The 23,227-nt window shown below is 31.2% G+C and overlaps 1 protein-coding gene across 1 annotated transcript; it reads left to right on the top strand.

The window, feature by feature from the left end:
- Positions 1-16,955: 16,955 nt before the first annotated feature.
- LOC146900013 (putative pectate lyase 4) lies at positions 16,956-19,265 on the top strand. Its single transcript, XM_085735868.1, has 4 exons — positions 16,956-17,417; positions 17,836-18,191; positions 18,742-18,877; positions 18,983-19,265. Exons 1-4 carry the CDS (start codon positions 16,956-16,958, stop codon positions 19,205-19,207), a joined length of 1,179 nt encoding a protein of 392 aa, XP_085591994.1. The 3' UTR covers positions 19,208-19,265.
- The last annotated feature ends 3,962 nt before the right edge of the window (positions 19,266-23,227 follow it).

The following is a 23,227-nucleotide window of genomic DNA, read 5'->3' as shown; positions in this document are numbered from 1 at the left end:
TTAAAGCAAATCTGGTCTTTTATGTAAAGGAATCATTTTTTTTTAATCTTGGTTGATATTCTTTTCAGATGTTATGGGTATGCTGACAAAGGTGTTGTTCAATCCAACTTTCAGTGCTGCTCTTCTATTAAAGAAGAGGTAATTGAACGAGGTTATGGTTTTTTGTATTCGCTAAATGAGGTTGTGATGTTAAGGCGTCTACGTTTAAACAAATATGGATTCAGTTATGCTAACAAAAAAAATTGTACAGCGAGTGAGAACTCTTTGTAATTTATCAAACTTTTATTTCGTTGAACTGATTTTGTTGAAATCACACCCACGCTGAGTTTTGAGCGCCTCATACACTGGAAAATAGAAATGTCATAGAAATGTCGTAAAATGTGGTATTGGAATGTTGCGTATGATTATCACTTTTTCATTTTTCAAGATCAAATTCCATGTCAATTGTGATAGGCCTGTCATGTATTCAGTGTGGTTGGATGCTGCGAAGCATTTCATGTATTTCTGCAAACACTACAACATTCACTTATCTAACTTATTTCGGTTCCTAACACTTTTTTTAACTAATAAGGGATACTTTATTTTAGGACATAAAAAAATTTGGAATTGGAGGTATTTAATTGGAATTAAAAACGTATCATTAAGGAATATTAAAAATATTATTTCAGTTGATTCTATTTAATGGTCTTGCTAAAATAAACGTTGAACCTTCCCTAAAAAAAAAAAATAAACCTTAAACCAAAAAAAAAAAATCGGAACCTTCCCTCTAAAATCACAAAGACCATTAAACATGCATATTCATTGTACTTAAAAGTGAGAATTCCGTGTTATTTTCTTTGATTCAATTTGATTAAAAGTTATAATTTTATTAATGCATATTCAATGTACTTCCGTTTTTCTTTTTCTGTACTAAAATAAAAATTGAACAGTTTAATGAAATTTCTTCAACAAAAAAAAACAGTTTAATGAAATAAAAATGTGAATAATATTTGTTTTATAACTATTAGTTTTTAAGATTATATTCTTTGTGATAAATTATAAATTTGATAAATCTTTTTAATAAGTTAAGATTATATTTTTGTGCACTACCAAAAAAAAAGATTATATTTTTGTGAAATAAAAATGTGAATAATATTTTTTCTGTGTGAAGGAAACATGATTTTATTTTTTTAAAAATAAACACATACTTTGATAATCCTATTTGAAAATATTCATTGAGACAAATCAAACAACATCTTACATGGTAACATTTGTATTTATATATTAGTTAAAAAATGTGGTCAAAGTAAGTTATGTGAATAATGTATATTGTAAAATTGTGAAATGTATTTTGAAACGGTTGAAGTATTAATGAATTGTTGAAACTTTGACATGCTGCAATCAAGGATATCTTAAAAATTCAAGGTATTCTTTAAGTCATTTAAGAATATATAGCAAGTTTTCCGTTTTCCATAGTCAATCACCAATGAATAACTTTTAAACCATCATAAAAAAATCCTATTTTATTTAAAAAAATAAAACTCATGAATTAAAAATTAATTGCATTAAAGGTAATCAAATTGTAGAAAATTTGAAATGCTTCAATCAAGACAATCACAAAAAACAAATTCAAGGAATATTTTAAATCACTCAATAATGAATATGTATGTCTTCTTAAAAAAAACAGCCGTGCTATATCCAGCAAAAATAATTTCGCAAAGATATCACGAGCGTATTACTTTTAACATGAACTAGCCTACCCCTAAAAAAATCATATGATGACTTTCAATTTTTTTGTGCAAACTAACATTCAGCTGTTTAAGTTATTTTTTTTATTTTGGATTTAATTTGTATACATCTACGATATAATTTTTTGGGTTAAATATGTTTTTTAGTCCCTATAAAATTACAAACTTTCAAGTTTAATATTTACAAAAAATTTATTCATTTTTAGTCTCTGTTTGAATTTTATAGGGACAATTTTGGAGGACCACAAGTGTCCATTTTTTGTAAAAAGTTTTCAAAATAAGGATTATTTTTACAAACTACAATATTATAAAGGTCTAAAATTACCGCTAAAATTTTGTAGAGACTAAAAACATATTTACCTCAAAAAAGTTTTACACATGCATGCTATCAAATCATTATATGATGTCACATTTTTAAATAAGCTCCTAAAATATCTTAAAATATATTTATTTGTAAAAAAATAATAAAAGATATTCTTTAGGATTCTTATAAAATATCATAACATTACATTGAATAATTGGATATACTCATATCTTATAATTGGAGCTCCTAAAAAAATTACATGATGGGTACATATATTGTAAAAGTCGTGGAGTAATAAACCGCTTTGACACACTAAACCAAAACGCTGCATTTAAAGAAAAAACTTGCCTCTATTGCCAGTCGTGAACATTTCGTGGAATATGTGTCGCGATATCAAGCATTTTCCAAAAAAAAAATGAATATGTATGTCTCATTTTCTTATTTCTATTTAATCTTGACCCTCATCCCGTTCTTCAATTCATGTTTCTACTATTCTTGGTAAACAATAGATCATTGAACAATCATTAAAAAAAAATCAAACCAAGCAAGTTCTCGGAATCAATCAAAGTATGAAATACAAATTTTGGGACAAATAACTTATTTGATATTATGTGGTTGCTAATTTAAAATTCAACGGAAAAAAATTATGGTCAACCTTAAATTTTAAATGAAAGTTAAAAATAAGGTAACTAATTAGTTGTGGAAATTTCTACTATACTTATAAATGATTATTATAGTTTTTTATTTACAGGAATTTCGATTTTTATTGTTTTTATTATAGATTTTTTTATTATAGAAATCATTAAAAAAATATTGATTTCTATAATCCTAATGTGCATTAAATCATAATTAAAAAAGATATTTTATCAAAAGATAAAGAATGACAATTGGATATTTAAATGTTTGAGTTTTAATAAGGAAAATAATACATAATAAAAGAGAGTACAACAAGTAGTCTAACTCATATTATACCATGCAAACCATCTCCTTCTCCTGAAAAATAAAATAAAAATATACTTATTTTTTGTCCTAAAAAATAACCTTTTTTAAGTAAAAGTGGGATGATCACTTTCAACATCTCATTGTTTTTTAATGAACTGAAGCGAGTTTCATTGATGAGGGAAATAAAATCAATCAATAGTAAATGACCACTAACATAGAAAATACAATCATTTAATTCCTTCGTCGTTTGTAAGAAAAATCATTCAATAAAAAAAAAAATTAAGCAAACATAAGTTTATGATCATCATGGGTATAAAAAAAAGTTAATTATGGATGATGATACCTATTTAAAAAGAAATTAAGAAAACATGATTCAGCATCCACGCCTACAGGTGTTCACGGGATGAGTCGGTTTTCATTGTAATCTATTACCCGATGCAATCAAGTTTCATTAGGTTTGATCAATAAATAATTACACGTAACTTTTAAAAAAAAAATCTTAAAAATATATATAATTAAAGGACATTCTATATTATAAAAATTTGAAGACTTGGACTAGATTCTACTAATTAAAATTTGAACACTTGAATTTAATTAAAACACTTTGAATCTCTATGACATGGACCGAGTATATAATAGTGTGAACACTGGGTCAATGCGTAGAAAAAACACGTTGTATAGCTCAAATACAATGTTAAATGAGCAAGGATGGATACATCGCTGCGTGAATGCAGTAAAAAATAAGCAAAGGTCTCCACATCTTTGTGAACGAGTGTGGGTAAAGAAGTTAGTTAATAAGAGTATGATCCATTTTAGAACATGGAATAAAGGTACCCTTACTTGAACATATATGGAAATAGTTGACGCTAAAATGAAGATTAATTTGATGTGCCAACAAAAAACTATGTGGGTAGGTGAAAATGCGAAAGAATTAGATAGTTCAAGATTTAAGCATTGATAAACTGTAAAAGTTAGATCGAGAAATGGTGTGAGCATTATTGTGGATAAGGAATTGCAAAAGGATATTGTGGATGTAAAGAGGATGTGAGATTTGATTGTATCCCACAAATTTTTAGTTTAATAAGACATCTTTATTTTTTTTATTTTTTTTAAAGGAAATAAGACATCTTTAATGTTATGAGTATTTACTCACCTTAGGTAGGTTTGGAAGAATATTCTAAAGTTAAATTTTGGAAGGATTTGAAAGGTTTTTGAGCCTCAGTGCATATGATTGTGCAGAAATTAATGGGTTTAGGGGTGTTCGCGGTCCAGTTTGGATCGGTTTTGAGGGAAAAAGTCAACCGATCCAAAATAAAAATCATGTGCATCCGATCCGATCCAAATATATGCGGTTTAATTTGGATTGGTTTTTGGACATCCAAAGTGCAACATGTATTTTTTTTATTAATATTAATATTACACATACACATTAAAATAATAGGTTTGATACAAAATATAACACAAATGTATTTAAAAAGTTAACATTATACAATGAAAATGATTGATTATATTTAAAATAGATGAAGTAGTAGTAATATAAATTAAATTAATGCAGTATATAATACTAATAAACTAATAAATATGTATTAAAATCTACTTTTGCGGTTTGGTTCGATTTTGAAAAGGTGATTCGAAATCCGATCAGATCATAGTGATTTTTTCAAAACAACATCCAAACACATCCAAAAAATATTCGGTTTTTTGTGATTTTCGGTTTTTTTGGATCGGTTTGCGGTTTTATTTTAGATTGGTTTGGATTTGAACACCCCTAGATATACCACAAGGAGAAAATGATTTTCTAGGAGGGGATCTAAATGGGCATGTAAGGAGTGTTTGATAAGTTTTAAAGGCGTGAATGATGGTATAGCCTCGGGGTCATAAATGCATAGGGTAAATTTATCCTAGATTTTTTGTTGTCTTTTATTCTTACTCTAGGAAAATAAAAAGGAAATTTATTACATACAAGAGTGAGATTTCATTTTCTCAAATAAATTTATTTCTTATTAGGAATTATGGCAGAAATATTTGTTTGAATTTAAAGTTTTACATGGAGAGAGTGTGACTATCCAACATATAGTATTGGTTATGAATGTAAGGGTTAAGTTAAGAGCGGAGATGAGAGGCCATGATTGGGATACAAGGATCAAGTGGTGACATTTAAAAGATCAAAACCAAAGTGCTTTCCTACAAAAGATTTTGAAGGTAGGTTGTGTGAAGCTACATAGAAGCGAAAATGATACATGGAACAAGATGACATATGAGATTAAAAAAGTAGCAAAAGAGACACTAGAAGAATTAATAGGTTTTGGACCTAGCTAGGAGTAAAGAATCTTGGTGGAACCAAAGAGTTCAAATTAAAGTGAGAATCAAAACAGTGTACTTCACTAATAAAAAATAGGGATAAGGGTGATACATTTGAAGAATATTACACATTAAGAAATTTTGCACATTCCAACCTTGATGCCAAGGTTGATCTCGAGGGGTGTGTTTTTTAGGATATAGTAAAGGCTGATTAGAGTAGTTTAAGTAGTTAAGAGATACTTTTTTTAGGCTACAGTAAAGAAAAAACTAAGAGTTACTAACTCTATGATACCATTCAACATTTTCTACATTTTTTAGGCTGATATGTTTAAATATAAAAGATTCTTATATAAAGCTAATATTTTTTCTTTCTCTTCAACATGCACACATATGCATGCAAAGGTGTTAATATTAATTTAGTGACTTTACATTTAATATGTAGATCTGCGTATCCGTGATGATGACTTGAAGAACCTTTGTTTGATTGAAATTGAAATGCTGCTTCAGAAAAACGGACAGTCTCTTACTGACTTCAAATCTATGCCTAGGCCAAACGCAACAGACATGCCAACTTTCACAAACAAGCTTATCGTTGATGAGCTAAATTACAACAAAGATGAACTGGAAAAGACACACGCTGATATGTTACTGATGTTGATTGATGAACAAAGATGTATGCATGACAAGATCATGGAGTTCGTTGGTTCTGACGCCGATGGTTTCTTTTTCTTATATGGTTACGGTGGTACTGGAAAAACCTTTATATGAAAAGCATTGTCGGCTGCTGTTAGATTGAAGGGGTTAGTTGTATTGAATGATGCATCCAGCGGTATAGCGGCTCTTCTATTACCAGGTGGAAGAACCGCACACTCGACGCTGACAATCCCTATTGAGATTAATGAGACATCATCACTTACGATGGAAAAGGATAGTCCTAGGGCAGAACTGGTGCGTGCTGCAAAGTTGATAATTTGGGATGAGGCTCCAATGATGCACTGATGGTGTTTTGAAGCAGTTGACCGATCATTGCGTGATATCATGTCCAAGAATGATCCCCTAAACGCACTTAAACCTTTTGGTGGAATGACAGTAGTTTTAGGTGGTGATTTCAGGCAGATATTGCCTGTTGTTCGAGGAGGAACGAGGCCAGATATTGTTGATGCCTCAGTCAATTCGTCAAAGTTATGGGCTTATTGCAATGTGTTGAGGCTTACTGTTAATATGAGATTGGGTGCATCTTTGGTACCTACAGAGCAGGAAGAAATTGCTAATTTTGGCAAGTGGATACTCTCAATTGGAGACGGCAACGACGCTTCAGATGAGAATGGTGAAATGAAGGTAGAAATTCCTGAAGATTTGTTGATATCGGACACAACAAGTCCGTTGATGACCAGCTATTTTTCCAATAAAGGGGAATACTCGCACCAACGCTTGATTCAGTTGAGCATGTTAACGAATATATGATGTCGCTGATTCCATGTGAAGAGAAAGAGTATTTAAGCTCTAATTCTGTTTGTCGACCGGGTGAAAATTCTGATGTCCAAAGCGAGTGGTTCACAACGGAATTTCTTAATGGTATTAAGAGCTCTGGAATTCCAAATCACCGGTTGATACTAAAGGTGGGATGTCCAGTTATGCTGATGAGAAACATCGATCAGGCCAATGGACTGTGTAATGGTACGAGGCTGACAATTACACATCTAGGGAAGAGCACGATAGTTGCTACCGTAATTACATAAAAGGGCAGGTACCAGGGTATTCATTCCCAGGATGAATCTTATTCCGAGTGATCCAGGACTACCCTTCAAATTCAGGCGCAGACAATTTCCATTGACGCTTTGTTTTGCAATGACAATAAATAAAAGCCAGGGTCAATCTTTATCTCGAGTCGGGGGTTATCTTCCTAAGCCCGTGTTCACGCATGGACAACTTTATGTCGCTGTCTCTCGAGTTAATTCTAGAAAAGGTTTGAAGCTGCTCATCCTGGATGAAGATAATAATGTTTGCAAGGAGACCACAAATGTTGTGTATCGTGAAGTTTTTCAAAAAGTATGATCATTGGTTATGTTTTAGAATTGTTGTTGCTATAATTTAGAAAACTAAAGTTGTGTATTGTTTGGAAGTCATTTTATTTTTTAATTTCTTTGTAAGGCGTACTACTCATTACAGGACATGCAATTTCTATATAAGCAGATCCTCCTGCCATTAACTTTTAATTGATGCACTTTTCAGGTTTAACAACCCGCGAAACCTTTTTTTTACATCGTTGTTACCTTAAAATACAATATTTACATTAGACAATTGGTTTTGTAAAAATTAAATACAAATAACAATCGGCGTTTCTGTAGCCCAAACTATATTTATACACACCTGTAAAAAATTTAACGTTTGCATTTACCGACTACGTGTATGCATGTGACACTGACTGTTATATAAAAAAATCTAACGTTTGCTAAGATTAAGAATGATCAACATCTTAAACTACAAATAATTAGTATAAGTATAACTCCAAATACTTTAATCGTTATGTGCAATGTTTAGATATTTCGAAATGTATACAAAATAAACAAAATTAAGATGATATTTTTTTCCATATCAAATTTAAATTATAACCACTCATAAATTTAAGTTAAAATAATATAAAATCTATACATTTGATAAAAAAAAAAAAGTTTTTTATTTTCCCGTGCTTGGCACGGGTCATTACACTAGTTAAATTAAAAAAGACACTTTTTTGACTTTTGAGAAATTGATTACACAGTTTTCGATGCAAAAACTACTATAGTTGCTCTCTTAACCAATGCCCCGGGGGCACTGGTTAACATTTCCCTATTTATATTTGGGTTCGTGTAAAATCCTAGTAATAATGTTAGTGGTAATCTAGATGCGATAAACGACATTGTTAAGTTAGATATCATGTTTTGAAAACAAAAATAAAAGATATGAACAATGATATTCAAATGATGAAAAATTAATTGGTCAAGAAGTATTATATATTTTGTAGAATTGGTGCTCCATATGAACTTTGGTTGATTCTTGATATTGTGATATATAATTTGACGTCAATCATTTAATCTATTATGAAGATATAATGCGTCACTTACACAAAGGCATTGAAACGGAGACACTCTTACAATTACTTAATGGTGAGACTTAATGTTTGCCTTCTAAGTAAATTATTTTGGCTACTATGTGAAGATAATGTTATAAGCACTGTTCAATTGAAAGAAATTTGTGTGTACAAAGTTATCACCAAGTGAAATGTTTAGCAAAAGATTGATATTTGTCATCTCAAATATGATATCTTGTATGAGGGAGAGAAATAAAATTTGAACTTTTTTTCATTAAAATTGATTTTGTCTCCTTGTATCTTCTTAACAAGGTTATTGACCAGTTTCCTAAAAAAAAAAAAAAAAGTTTTTGACGAGTGTTCCTATACAAGAATGTACTACTATTTTTCCTTCTTTAGAATTTTCTTCCATTTCTTTTTTTTCACGGTAAAATTTTAATAAGTCGTATCATTAATGATCGTCGAATGACATGTTTTAAAAATATTTAGTGACTAATACCTCAAATTCGTCCTTGAATTTTGAAAAATCAGCCAAATTCGTCCTTGAATTTTGCGAAATATTTAATTAGTCCCCGAATTTACAAAATGTCGATCAAATCAGTCCCTCCGTTAAGTTGGTCTGTTAACGGAGGTGACGTGTAACGTTGACCTCTTACAAGGCTTACCACGTCAGATGTCACGGAAGCAGGAACCAAATTGATTGATTTACAGAAAATTGTCAAGGACCAAATTGATTGATTTTCAGAAAATTGCCAAGGACCGAAATTCCCAACTCCTCTTTCTCCTCTTTCTCTTTAACGGCTCTTTCTTCCCCAATTATATAAATTTGGAACCCTAATGTTATAATTTGTCACCTAGAGTTCAAAATCCCCAAAATTTCTTCCATGAATTGATGTCAAAGTTCTTCTCCAATTCAAAAAACTTAAAACCCTAATTTTTTTGATTCAATTCGAAATTCAAAAATCAGTGGTCATTGTTGAAGATTTGGTGTTCAGAAATGATGGGTGGTGGACGTATGGGAAAAAACAGCTACAACAGTCGATCTTCATCTTCAAGCTCTCTGTTCAATGATGATGTGAGAGAGCTTCAATGTTGGTGTCCTAGAATTTGTGTTGTAAGAAAAGCCAACACTGTCAATAACCCAGGAAGGCCTTTCTATACTTGCCCTCTGCCAAAGGTTTGTAACCTTATTTTTTGATGTCAAAGACCAGAAGCTGTGTTTAACAATGGTTATGTGATGTGTGAATGGTTTGTTTAAATAGTACTGATTTTGTCTTTTGATTGTATAGGATGATGGTGAAAATTGTAAATCTTTTGTGTTGGTTGATGAAGCTGAAGAATTAGGTTATTTTAAAAACAATGGTGTTGGTCATGGAAGAAATGCAAGGTTGATGGAGAAGCCAAAGGATAGTGGCAGAGAAGAGGTTTGGAAGGCAAGGTTGATGGATAAAGTTGATTGTGTAGGAAGTGAGTTTAGGTTGATTAAGATATTGATAGGAGTGATTTGTTTGATTGAGTTGTTTAGAATGTTATTTTATTGTGCCAAGTCTGTGTAATGTTGTAATGTTGTAATGAAAAGTGGTTGTCAATGAATGAATTCAACCTTTCTGTCAAAAAAAGTCAATCAAATTGGTCCTTCTATTATATGTCTATCCATCACATCGATCCCCAAATTAGTGAAATTACCATCAAATAAGTCCTTGAATTTTCACAACATATATCACTGTGATCCTTGGTGCATACATTTGCCGAACAAAGTGAAAAGTAAAAGACAGACACATTGATTGTAAAAAGACAAACATTTACATACCATCATAAGTCATACATTTGATGTTCATAAGTCATTACATAGCCAAAAAAATAATATTGTAAAGCCATCAAGTCATCAAGTCATTCGATGTTCTTAAGTCATTACATATCCAAAAAAGCATTAATTAAACAAGTCCAAAAAGCATTAATTAAACTACTCCAAAAGCATAATTTAAACAAGCATCACTGCTTTGGAAATCCTGGAGTTGGGATAAACTCCATGTATTGGGGTTGAGTAGAAGCGGATGGCCCGTAATTTGGATTTGGAACTCTAATAACTCCAAGACCAGTTGGATTTTGTGGAGCAGGACCCCTCAGTGGTGTTTGTTTATGTCTGTCATTTGAAATCACTGGTCCTCTCATGCTATATCTCCTTGTACCCATTCCCTGAAATAAAATCAATCACATTAGGACTTAAATTAAAACAATATCCATCAAATTAGTCCTTAAATTATCACAATAAGTATCAAATCGATCCTTATATATAGGGGTATAATTGGAAACACAAGAAAAGTTACACTGAAAAGTTAAATCTCGAATTTTTACAATTTCCATCAATTTAGTCCTTGTACATGTGGCTGCCTTGTTGACACGTGTACATGACAACACAACATGCAAGAGGACACATCATCACCACTAACGGAGCTTTTGGACGGAGGGACCATTTTGATGGACGTCTGTAAAATTCAGGGATTAAATAGATATTTCGCAAAATTCAGGGACGAATTTGGCTGATTTTTTAAAATTAAAGGACGAATTTGAGGTATTAATTAATATTTAGTAGAATTCTATATCCCTCTAACTCGTTTTTCTATTTCACTTTTATTAAAATAAGTGATTTTCACATCTATTTCGTTTTATTTTGTGATTTCGTCGTCTTCGTGCGACGTTGGTTGTTCGCCGTCTTTGTGCGACATTGTTTGTTTTTCTTGTTTCTCTCAGGTATTTGATCTCTTCAGATTGTCAGATCAGCTTCGATCCAGTGCAGATCCAATCAATGACTTTGGTGTCATCCACGTTGCAGATCCGGAAACATGGTTATTCCGGAGATTTAAATATAGTCATATGTGTAGGCATTTGTACTTTGCAGTTTTATGCTATTAACATGGATGTTGTGAGTCTGTTCACATATTCATCCTTTTTGTTTTTAGCGAATTTGCATTATATCGATGTACTCTTTCAATTTAAATGAATGAATATCTTTTATTTTGTCAAAAAAAAAAAAAAACACAAGTTATTGCACTTTATATGTTGGTGATACATCGTGTTAAACTCTAGATATGTGTGTAAGTTACAAGTCTCGTGTTTTATAAATAAATATGCCTTGTGTAGCATTGTGAATTATAGCCTGAAGAGTAAAATACAAGGTTAATTTTTCAAACTGATCTTGTAATATACATGAAGGCTCTCTTTGGTAAAAATAGCGGATAATTTTAAGTTGATAGCTTATGACTGATAGCTGATAGTTTATAGCTGATGACTGTTGACTGATAACTGATAAGCTTGATAAAGTGTTTGGTAAAATTAGCGGTTCAACTAGCTGATAAATGTAAATTGACATAAAAGAACATTTTTTATTCATAATTTTTTTTGGAAAGGTCATAAATATTTAAGATATTTAGTCATTTAAATTTATTATTCTACTCAATATATATTTTTGGTTAAAATTTTGTTTTTTTTTATTTCATTCAGTTTGTATACTTTATGAATGAATAAAGTATAAAATTTTATTTTAATGGCAAAGTAAAAAATAATCTATCAATAGGATTAAAAATGATAAAACAAAACGTGTTAAAAGAATAGAAACAAAAAATAAAATACGTAATATATATATATATATATATATATATAGACACACACACACACATACACACACACACCATGTAACCAAAAAAATATATATGCACCTATAAAAATCATAGGTCACATTTTTTTTTTTAGGAAAATAATGTCACTATACATCAGTGTTGTTGCACTGAACGTGTTAAACAAAGCATAAGTCGTCCAGTAGCAGTTTAAGTTTAATAAATGATAAAGGGTAAATATGACTTTTAGTTAAAATAATAAGGGTAAAAATGGAACAAATAAACGCTACTTGTAATAGCGTCTGAAAAATAGTTTATAAGCTCGTGAAATAAGCTATAAGCTCGTGGTGAAAGACCATTACCAAATGAGGCTTTTTTTGTCAAACGAGCTTATAAGCTATCCACTATAAGCTATAAGCTCGTTCAGTGGTCTTACCAAACAAACCCGAAGTCTTAAAAATAACCATGTAAAAAAAAAGACCATATGCTATTGTTGTAATTTGAGATTCTTCTTATTTTTAACCTCTTATTTTCCCATGACGTCCAAAAAAAGTGGCCTAGTGGTTGAATTGTTTCATGAGTTTTTACACGCATGCTTATGATATTAAAATATTAGTTTCCACAAAAAAAAAAATTCCGACAAAGAATAGAATAATTATGAATTTTTAAAACACCAAAAACACAAAAAACAAAACAACGAAAAAGCTCAACCTAAAAATCGATTTTGAGTTAATTGTTTGAAAAGACATCTATACAAAAACATAGAAAGGGTCTAGAATTTTTCAGTACATATTTTGAAGACGCGTCAATTTATTTTGATTTTTCAATCAAGACGTGTAAAATTGCAATTTTGTTCCGAGTAAGCATATACCCATTGGTCAAATTTCATTCCCTAACTTTTTAGGCATGTTTAGAACATCATAAAACTTTCATCATGAAATTTTGAAGTTTTTAAACGAGGGATAAATTAATTATGAATTGTTTAAGAAATTCATTATTATGGGGAACGAAAAATCATAATTAATCTTTCTATTGTCAAAAAATTCTAAAATTTTGTGGAAAGCCATATTTTAACGTCCTAAACATTCATGCAAACACTCATGAAAAATTCAACATCTAGATTGCTTTTATAACATTTATGTCTACATGGAAAAATAGAAGGCCATAATAGAAAAAATATCAAATTACAGGATAAAGTATGTGTTATTTTTGGGGGGTCATTTTTCACACTTCATGTATTTTACATGGTCAATATTAACAATTAACTCTAAACTATAAAGTTTCTCTTTTTCTCTACTAAATCTTTCATTCAAAGGCTTCTAATATATTGTTGTGTTTTGCTTTATCATAACAATATTCTTTTAATATAACATAAACTTTGGTTTGTTTTGATCGGAATGGTTGGTATGATTTGGAACCTTTATGCTTTCTGAAATGATAGGATGAGTTGTGTCGCGATGACCTATCCAATCAGGTTGCTTTAATATCAGCTTCAAAAAGGATAAATATGACCTAAAAATAAGCACATGATATACAATATTCCAAATTTAGGCCTTACTTCTTCTTCTTTTTTAACAAACCAAACCTATGTGTATAAAGTCTAACTTAGTCTAACCTATTCTTCCCCTTCCTAATTGATCACCCTTTTCAACTGTACTTAAGGTCAACACTAGGTTAGGGAGTTAGGGTGAGAACATTGGTCATCAAACATGTTTAATATGGTTCTAAGGGCTTATCTTCAATGATTTAACTATTACTATATTTTGGTCGTTGACCTCGTCAAACTCAACCTAAAAAAAAGAGGTTGTGTTACCCTAGTATATGTATGTTTTTGTCTCTAAATTTATCTGGCATCATTAATTATTTAGACTTAATGTAATAAATATCAAGTATATAGAAGATCGTTAACTTGTTACTTTCTACATAATAAAGGGGAATTGGGTGTGCGTCTTTTCTTGACTCATCAGGTACATATATTGGCAAATTTTGGAGGGATTTTGTTTGGAAGATAACAAGGGGTGTAGAGAAGTTAAGGTTTTATGCAAGTCTTCCATTGTGGTTAGTTGTTTTCATGGAAAGTTATTGGTGATTGTTCGGGTGTGGAGTTTAATATAGTGCATAAGAAGGTTCCGTGCTTCAAATTGGTGTGTATGTGTGGTTCATGTTTATAGGGAGACTAACAAGGTTGCATAAAGTCTTTCTATCATATTTGAGTCGGAGAACAATTTATTCTTCTTTAGCATTCATATGTGTTAAGTTATATGACACTTATTAACTTGGTTTCTAAGTAATCTTAGTACCAACCCCTCCCCCCCCCCCCCCCCCCCCCCCCAATTTCATTTAAATACAAAATAGATATATCTCTCATTCTATATAAGCTATTATTATCTATTTCCCTTCATTTTTTGTAGGTCTTTGAAGATGAATTATAAAACACCTAAGATTCTTAATTATAGATGATTTGTTGGGCGAGCCAACTCATAGTGTTTCAACAGTTTCTAGGCTACAAGATTCTCGAGGCGAGACAAGGTAAGGTTGGAGCTAATCTGAACAAAATGTTAAAATTTCTAGGATTGGAATATTTGTTGGCCAAGTTGGAGGTGAGGTCGAAGCGAGGAGTTCCAGGGAGGAAACAAAAGCAGATTCACTATGCGAGTAACATTTCACCTAGAGAAGAAGGTGGTGTTAGTGATCTTTTGGATGAGTTAGATTTTCTCTCTATCTGAAGAAACCTAAGATCGTTAGACAAGAAGATTTTGCTATGCAAATCTGCACTTTTTTTGCTTGTATATAAATAGATGTAAAACACAATTCAGAGAAATCTTACACTTCACGGACTATTTTTGAGAGAGAGAACATAAATGCGAATATATTTTCGCCATTGGAGAGCACGGAAGGCTTGCATTCAAGCTTTGGGTGATTCTCCCCTTCACTTCATCTTCTTTGAGTTAGGTTTAGTTTGCTAGAATTTTAATGTAAAACTCTTGGTCTGACTGATTATATATAATCTATCTTTCACTATGTTGATGATTTATTTTTGTTCTTAATGTTTTATTCAACGTGCAATCCGGAAATGATTTTGATTTAGGAAGTGTGAGACATCGAATTTTCATCTAAGGGATTTGAAATAAACTCAACAGTGAATACTAGTAGATAGCCACATGGTTAGATCTACAATACCATTCTTTTTATGATCGTAATGGTTTTGAATCAATTAATTGAGTGAGACATCACAAGTCAATTGAGACAGTGAATCTCGCAAAATTTTCTAGATGTGGAAACGACTATTATGGACATGTGGAAACATACTTAAAATTTAGAAAGTATGCAAGCGATCAACAGAATACGTCGAAGGAATAATTAATGAAATTTAATCCCAACACAATTTTTGTATCATACATTTCCTTCAATTTTACAAACTTTTTACAAACATTGATTTAGGTTATTTTAAGTTAGAATGGTTGAAACTATTCATGGTCCTTGTGGATTCGGTATTTATTTTTTGTAAAACCGGCATACTTACTATTGTACGAAGATAGGTAAAATCCTCTTATCAAGCATTCTGCTCTTTTGTTTAAACCATTGTTAATGTTTATGAGGTTTCCATTTCATGTTTAGCTTTTCTTTTTGGTTTTCTTTTGGACTTGAACCCCTTCCTAATTAAAATATAAAAATTAAATACCGAATTTTATGTTAGTAATATTCATCATGGATAGCTAACTTCTTTCTTATGTTGGGATTAGGTTTAGCAAGCTCGAATTTTATGGTAAAACTCTTGTCCTGTGATGACGAAGCATCATATAATGCTTTAGGCTATGTTTTAGTAGTTTATTTAGCATTTCAAGAATAATAAGTGGTGGTTTAGAGGAGTTGGTCATGGTTTAAGGAACATTTTGTATTGTTTTCATTTGAGTCATTGTAATTCAGTTTCTTCCCTAATAATGAAAATCGATATGTGTTTTGAGTCATTTTACTGATAAATCATGTAATTTGGTAAAGCAAGACACCACATGGAGGATCAAGGGATTTTAAAAATGAAGGTCAAGGGTACTTATTAAAGGCAATACAAGTTGAGTAAAATTCAGCCTAAGTTCCAAGACAATTCAAAATGGAAGAACACTCAAAAAAGGACGAAAAACTACATAATTCTTCTCCTGGAGCTTGTGTGAAACCGGCATACTTATTATTGTACTAAGATAGCTCAAACCCTCTTATCAAGCATCCTGCTCTTTTGGTTATACGATTGTTGATGTTTAGGAAGTTTTCATTTCCTGTTTAGCTTTTCTTTTTAGTTCTCTTTTGGACTTGAACCTCTTACTAATTAAAATAAAAAATTAAACTAAGAGACGATAGAATTACAATTAAACTTTTAAGAAGATAATAATAATAATATATAGTAGAGGTATACATATTTAATTAATAAACTAATGTTAAAAATACATGCACAGTTCAATAATATATTATGTAATAGATTGGAATCAATAAGTTTTAAATTGCAAAAAATTAGCTCCATCAACCATCGTAAACAAATCTAACATACATATATTCAAAAATGCGATAACAATAGGACTGATAGACAATGTTTGTTCGCTTAAACTCATTTGTAATATTTGTCGCTTCTCGTTTATTCATTTTTCTAGTTATTATCTAAATTTAGCTTATTGTTAAATTTTCGCAATTCATTTTTCTAGTTATTATCTAAATTTAGCTTATTGTTAAATTTTCGCAATCTATGCTAAGGATTTAAAACTAACTTAGTTTATGTTCTCTCTATTCTTAGTTTCCTTGTTAAACGAGCGAGCCCGTTGCCCAAAGCTTGAAACAACAACTTGAACAAACTTCTAAACCACAAGCAATCACTAACAACTTGAACCTATATTTTAACTTCTTTAAATTCTCCTATATAAAATCGTGTAAACCTCATCCTCCTTACTATCCCTCTCTTCTCAATAATTTGATTGGAATTATAATTAAATAAAAAACAAGTATATTGAACCATGGTTTGTCATCAAGAAATGAACTATGTCTTTTGGCGCTTTATTTTACTTGTTGTTATGGTCACATTTTTCACTATAGAGGTTAGTTCTACAAAACAATCTAAAATAGAAGGCATTGAAATGAATGCAATTGATCAATGTTGGAGATTTAATCCTGAATGGAGAAAACATCGGCAACAACTTGCAACTTGCTCGGTGGGCTATGCAGGAAAAATGACATACAACATTGGCAAGGGCTTAATCCATTATAAAGTTACTGATCCCAGTGACCACCCTTTAAATCCAAGACCAGGCACCTTAAGATACGGAGCTTCTAAGATTCAAGGTAAAGTTTGGATCACGTTCCAAAGGGACATGAACATTAATCTTGCGAGACCCCTTCTCATTAGTAGTTTCACCACCATTGACGGTAGAGGCGTCGATGTCCACATTGCGGATAATGCATGCTTGATGATATATAAGGTAAAAGTTAATAATCAGCTTAATATTAAAGCGAAAATGATTCAAGTTAAGGTGAAAAATATAGATGAAATAAATGAATAACTGGATTATCTCCAAAAGTATGGCAAAAAAGTTTATCTATAAAAAAGTGCTACATATGTTTGCCTATTTAAAAAATCAACTGCTAACCATCATATCATGGGAGATGATCCAAATTTTGAAACAAATACAGTCTGTATTTATTTAATTGCCTCTAACACTTATATAACGTTAAAACTAAAGACAAATTTTATCTTTTTTCTCTAGCTTTGTCCATAAATTATTTTCCTTTTAAGTTTGTAGAATCATTGTTATAGTTTTAAAATTTCTTCTTATTATATTTCAAGCACATATCTATCACTTCATAACATTAAATGACATTTTTATTATTTGTTATTAGGCAACCAACATAATCATCCATGGAATCAGGGTTCATCATTGTCGACCTCAAGCTCCTGGAATGGTGATGGGTCCCAATGGTAACATAATGCCATTGGGTCAAGTGGATGGAGATGCAATCAGATTGGTTTCAGCTTCAAAGATTTGGATTGATCATAACACACTTTATGATTGTCAAGATGGTCTTCTAGACGTTACACGAGGTTCCACCGATGTAACAATCTCCAACAATTGGTTTAGAGAACAAAATAAAGTTATGCTTCTTGGACACGATGATGGATTTGTGAGAGATAAAAACATGAAAGTGACTGTTGTGTACAACTATTTTGGACCTAATTGCCACCAACGCATGCCTAGGTAATTAATTATTACAAAATTAGTAGTTTTTGTATAATAAATTAAATTAGTAGTAAAATATTAGATTTGAAAAAAAAATTATTAACTATTTTTATTATGGTTTAAATGTGTAATTGGTCCCTGCACTTTTAACAGATTTTGGCATTGGTCCCTGCACTTTTTTTTTTTTGGCATTGGTCCCTGCACTTTGTAAAAATATTGGCATTGGTCCCTGCACTTTTTTTTGTTTGGCATTGGTCCCTGCACTTTGTAAAAATATTGGTATTGGTCCCTGCACTTTGAAAAAATATTGGTATTGGTGCCACGTGGCATGAAATGATTGGGACCAATACCAATATTTTTCCAAAGTGCAGGGACCAATACCAATATTTTTACAAAGTGCAGGGACCAATGCCAAACAAAAAAAAGTGCAGGGACCAATGCCAATATTTTTACAAAGTGCAGGGACCAATGCCAAACAAAAAAAAGTGCAGGGACCAATGCCAAAATCTGTTGAAAGTGCAGGGACCAATTACACATTTAAACCTTTTATTAATTAAAAATGTTACAGAATTCGTCACGGATATGCACATGTTGCGAATAACCTGTACATGGGATGGGTGCAATATGCAATAGGTGGAAATATGGAACCAAGCCTTAAGAGTCAATCAAACCTCTTCATAGCACCAACAATAGGGAATAAGGAGGTAATTATTCAATCACCCATGTACTAAACTTTTGTGAATGTGTCATTTATAAAATGGTTGCAATAGGTCATATTAATTGCTTAATTATTTATATAATGTGTGTAGGTGACATGGAGAAAAAGTGGTAATGGAATTGGAGACACGTGGGAATTTTATTCAGTTGGAGATGCTTTTGAAAATGGAGCATCATTTATAGAAACAAAAGATGGACATGTGACAAAACCCAATTATAGCCCTGAACAGAACTTTGAAGTTGCTGATGCAAAATCTGTGAGATCATTGACTAGATCATCGGGTGTGTTACAATGTAGTAAAACATCAATATGTTGAGCTCAAATTCAAAGTTTGGTATTACTAGAGTGTATTTTGGAGGATAGTGGCGAGTGAGTGTGAGAAAAAAAAAACATCCTCATTTATAATTAAAATACTAGTGATAATACTAGTGGTAAATTAGACGTGATAAACAACATTTTTGGGTTGGATATCGTGATTTTAGAATTTAAAAAGATGCGAACAATGATATTTAATTAGAATTGGGGACTCACATGAATTTTGTTGATATTTGGTATCATGATATATCATTTGTCGTCAATCATTCAATCTATTATGAAGATATACTATGTGAAGTTGCTGTCGCAAGCATTGTTCAGTTGAAAGAAATTTTTGTGTACAAAAGTTATCACCAAGTGAAATCTTTAGCAAAAGATTGATATTTGTCGTCTCAGATATGATATTTTGTATGAAGGAGAGATATAAATATACTTTGCACTCTTTTTTAATTTACATTGATTTTGTCTTATTGAATTTTTTTAGTAAGATTATTGACGTGTCAGTTCTTGTACAATAATGTACTATTTTCCTTTCTCTAGAATTTTCTTCTATTTTTTTCTCATGGTATAATTTTAGTGTGTCATATCATTATTGGACATCCAATAAGGTGTGTTATTAATATTTTGTAGACGTCCCTATCCCTAATACTTTCCTTTTTCATAGAATCCACTTATAATTTTCATGAGTAAAGGTTTAACACAAGTTATTTCACTTAACTAATATATGTTGATGGTACATTGTGTTAGATTGTTGATATATTTGTAAGTTATAAGTCTTGTGTTCTATAAACATGACTCATGTAGTATTGTATCGGTGAAACCTTGAAGAGTAAATTGTAGGGCTTATTTTTTCTATATTTGACTTTCTATTTTTCCTAGTCCAAAAAAGGGACCTAGAGGTTGAATTGTTTCATGATTTTTTTTCTAGGCATGTTTAGAACGTTAAAATATGACTTTTCATGCAAAATTAAAAATTTCCAACAAAGGATAAGATTAATTATGAATTTTTAAAGCGCCAAAAAACACATAAAACAAAACAACAAAAATCTCAACCTAGAAATCAAAATTTGAGTTGATTTTTGCGAACACATGTATAAAAATATATAGGAAGGATCTCCCAAAATTTCATAGCATTTTGAAGACGGCTCGATTTATCTTGATTGCAAAACACATGTATAAAAATTGCAATTTTGTTCAGAGTAAGCATATATCCATGAGTCAAATTTAATTCCCTAAATTTATAGGCATGTTTAGAACATCATAAGAACATTCACCATAGAATTTTGGAGTTTTTAATGAGGGACGAATTAATTATGAATTATTTAAGAAATTCATAATGGCGGGGAACAAAAATTCATAATTAATCCTTCCCTTGTTTCATAGTTTTAATTTTTTTTCTTTTATGGAAAACCCATATTTTAACGTCCTAAACATGCCTGCAAAAACTCATGAAATCGTGATAAACAATATTGTTAGGTTGAATATCACGTTTTTAAAATTTAAAAATGATGCGAACAATGATATTTTAGTTGAATTGGCGCCTCGATCGGATAAACTTTTTTTTATTCTTGGTATCATGATATATCATTTGTCGTCAATCATTAAATCTATTATGAAGATATACTATGTGAAGATAATGTTGCAAGCATTGTCCACTTGCAAGAAATTTTTGGGTACAAAGTTATCACTAGGGATGGGAATAGGCCAGGTCGGCCTACAGGGGCCTACGGTCTAGCCTACAGCCTAGCCTACGACAGGCCAGGTCAGGCCAGTTTTTTTTTTAAAAATAGATAAGGCATATACTTTTTTAGAAGCCTATTTAGCTTCAAAGGTCAGGCCGTAGGCCATTCAAAAAGCCTCTTAAGCCTATCAGGCCGGCATATTTAAGTAAATATGGATAATTTTATTTATTATTATATTATATTTTGTACTTTTGAATTAAAAAAAAATTATGTTAATTGTTTCAGTAATTTAAGCTTATTAGTCTACATTAATTTTTTTGCATATTTATATATATTATTATAAACTAGAATTGAAATCTGATGCAATAAATAATCAAATACCCTAAAAATTCATGTTGATTATCAATAGAGAGTTTAATCTAATTGATATATTATATAGCTAGTCTATTTAAACTTAGATCACATTGCTTATTTAAAGATGTTCATATGAAACAGGCTTTTAAACAGGCTAGCAGGCCGTATCAGGCTTTCAGAAGGCCAGACTCAGGCCTAAAAATAAGCCTATGACAGGCCGCAGGCCAGGCTTAGGCCTTCAATAAAATTGACAGACCAGACTCAGGCCTTGCAAAGCCTAGCTCGGCCTAGCCTATTCCCATCCCTAGTTATCACCAAGTGAAATATTTAGCAAAAGATTGATATCCGTAAATATTGCATGGTTAAATGTATGATTGTCCATGCTTTTGTATTATAAATATGTAGTAATTGCTGTGACTGTGCAAATATCTCATTTATTAGACACTGTGTCTTTAAAATATTTATGTGAGCAATAATATAAGGTTCAACACCCGGGGTGTTATTCATTATATATAAGTGTGCTTGAAGGAGATCATCCCGATGTTTGCTTATAATGATTAATGGCTCTACACAATCAGTATCCCTACCTTCACATTGTCCATCAAGATGAGACTATAATTTTTTCTCCTAACATGTAGTATGTACAAATTCAATAGCTTCTTCTATGACATAATTTTCAACAACATATGCTTCATGACAATGTGGATTCTTCATAAACCCTTTCAAGATTTTCATGTATCGCTCAATTGGATACGTCCACCTTAAATAATCGGGCCACACAGTCTAACCTCTCTCATTATATGAACAATTAGATGAATCATGATCTCCAAAAAAAAGTAGGTAGAAAATACATCTCTAATTTATACAGGATAACAACAACCTCATTTTCCAACTCGTATCATCTTCTGAGAATCAAATATTTTGCTACATATAAAATTGAAGAATAAGCACACTCTAATAATGGTATGTCGAACATTTTCTACAATCAAGTGTCTCTTCAATCGGGATAGAATCCTAGCAGCCAGACGCCTAAGACGACCTAGAATCATCACCGTAGGTGGATGATTATGTGCCACATGCCTCATGGACCAATGAACGATAATTCAAATTGACGGGGTACATGCAGTAGAACATACACACACATATAACACTTGCTTTTAAAGACTATCTTGCTTTTAAGAATAGCGTATGATAATATCATATGATTGTAGAAAAAAAATAATATCTTTCAGATGTGTTTAACCCACTTGAAAATGAATCCTGCATAAGTGTTGTAACCATTGAAGCCAATTCTAAACAAAGCATGAGTTGAACATAAAATGTTTTTTGCTTAATTTAAGAAATGGCAACGTCGAGTAAACATATTAAAGGTTGGTCTATATGAACCTGTCTAAACAGTTATATGATTTTATCTTGATTTCAAAAATGCAATAAGCTTCAGGGTGTAATAAGCTGATTATAATGAATATAGGTCAAAAATGAACCTGTAGAAATGTCATTTTTTCATTTTATCTTGATTATAATGACTTTCACTACATCTAAGCTTCAGGGTGTAATAAGCTATATGAACATGTAGTGATTTTTTCAAAAATGTCATTGCTTCATAATTTTAAAATGACTTTCACTACATCTGATTTAGAATATAGGTCTTTAAATTCCCTTATTGAACTAGTGTATGCTTACTCTCTAATGTTGTCATCTCTTATCCTACCATATCTATTCTTACCACACATCCAACATAACAACCTTATCTCAAAGACTTTTTTTTTTCCGTCAAAACTTTTTTTCTTACTAGTGTTCACATCGAAAATCTCCTATACTAAGCCTGCTTGCTCTCACCCAATATGCGGAACCAAGATCGATATAAGATATTGGATGCAAAAACTAGCATTAGAAATGTAGCTAAAGCTGCTAAGAAACTAAAGTCGTTAACTGTTATTAGCCATAGATACCTTCCCTTGTTCTCAGTTACTCATCAAATGAAA

Source organism: Medicago sativa, chromosome 8, assembly GCF_051527215.1.
Source record: "Medicago sativa cultivar Bolivia chromosome 8, Bolivia_mono, whole genome shotgun sequence".
NCBI classification, from domain to species: domain Eukaryota; kingdom Viridiplantae; phylum Streptophyta; class Magnoliopsida; order Fabales; family Fabaceae; genus Medicago; species Medicago sativa.
This window is presented reverse-complemented; position numbering and strand designations above follow the sequence as displayed.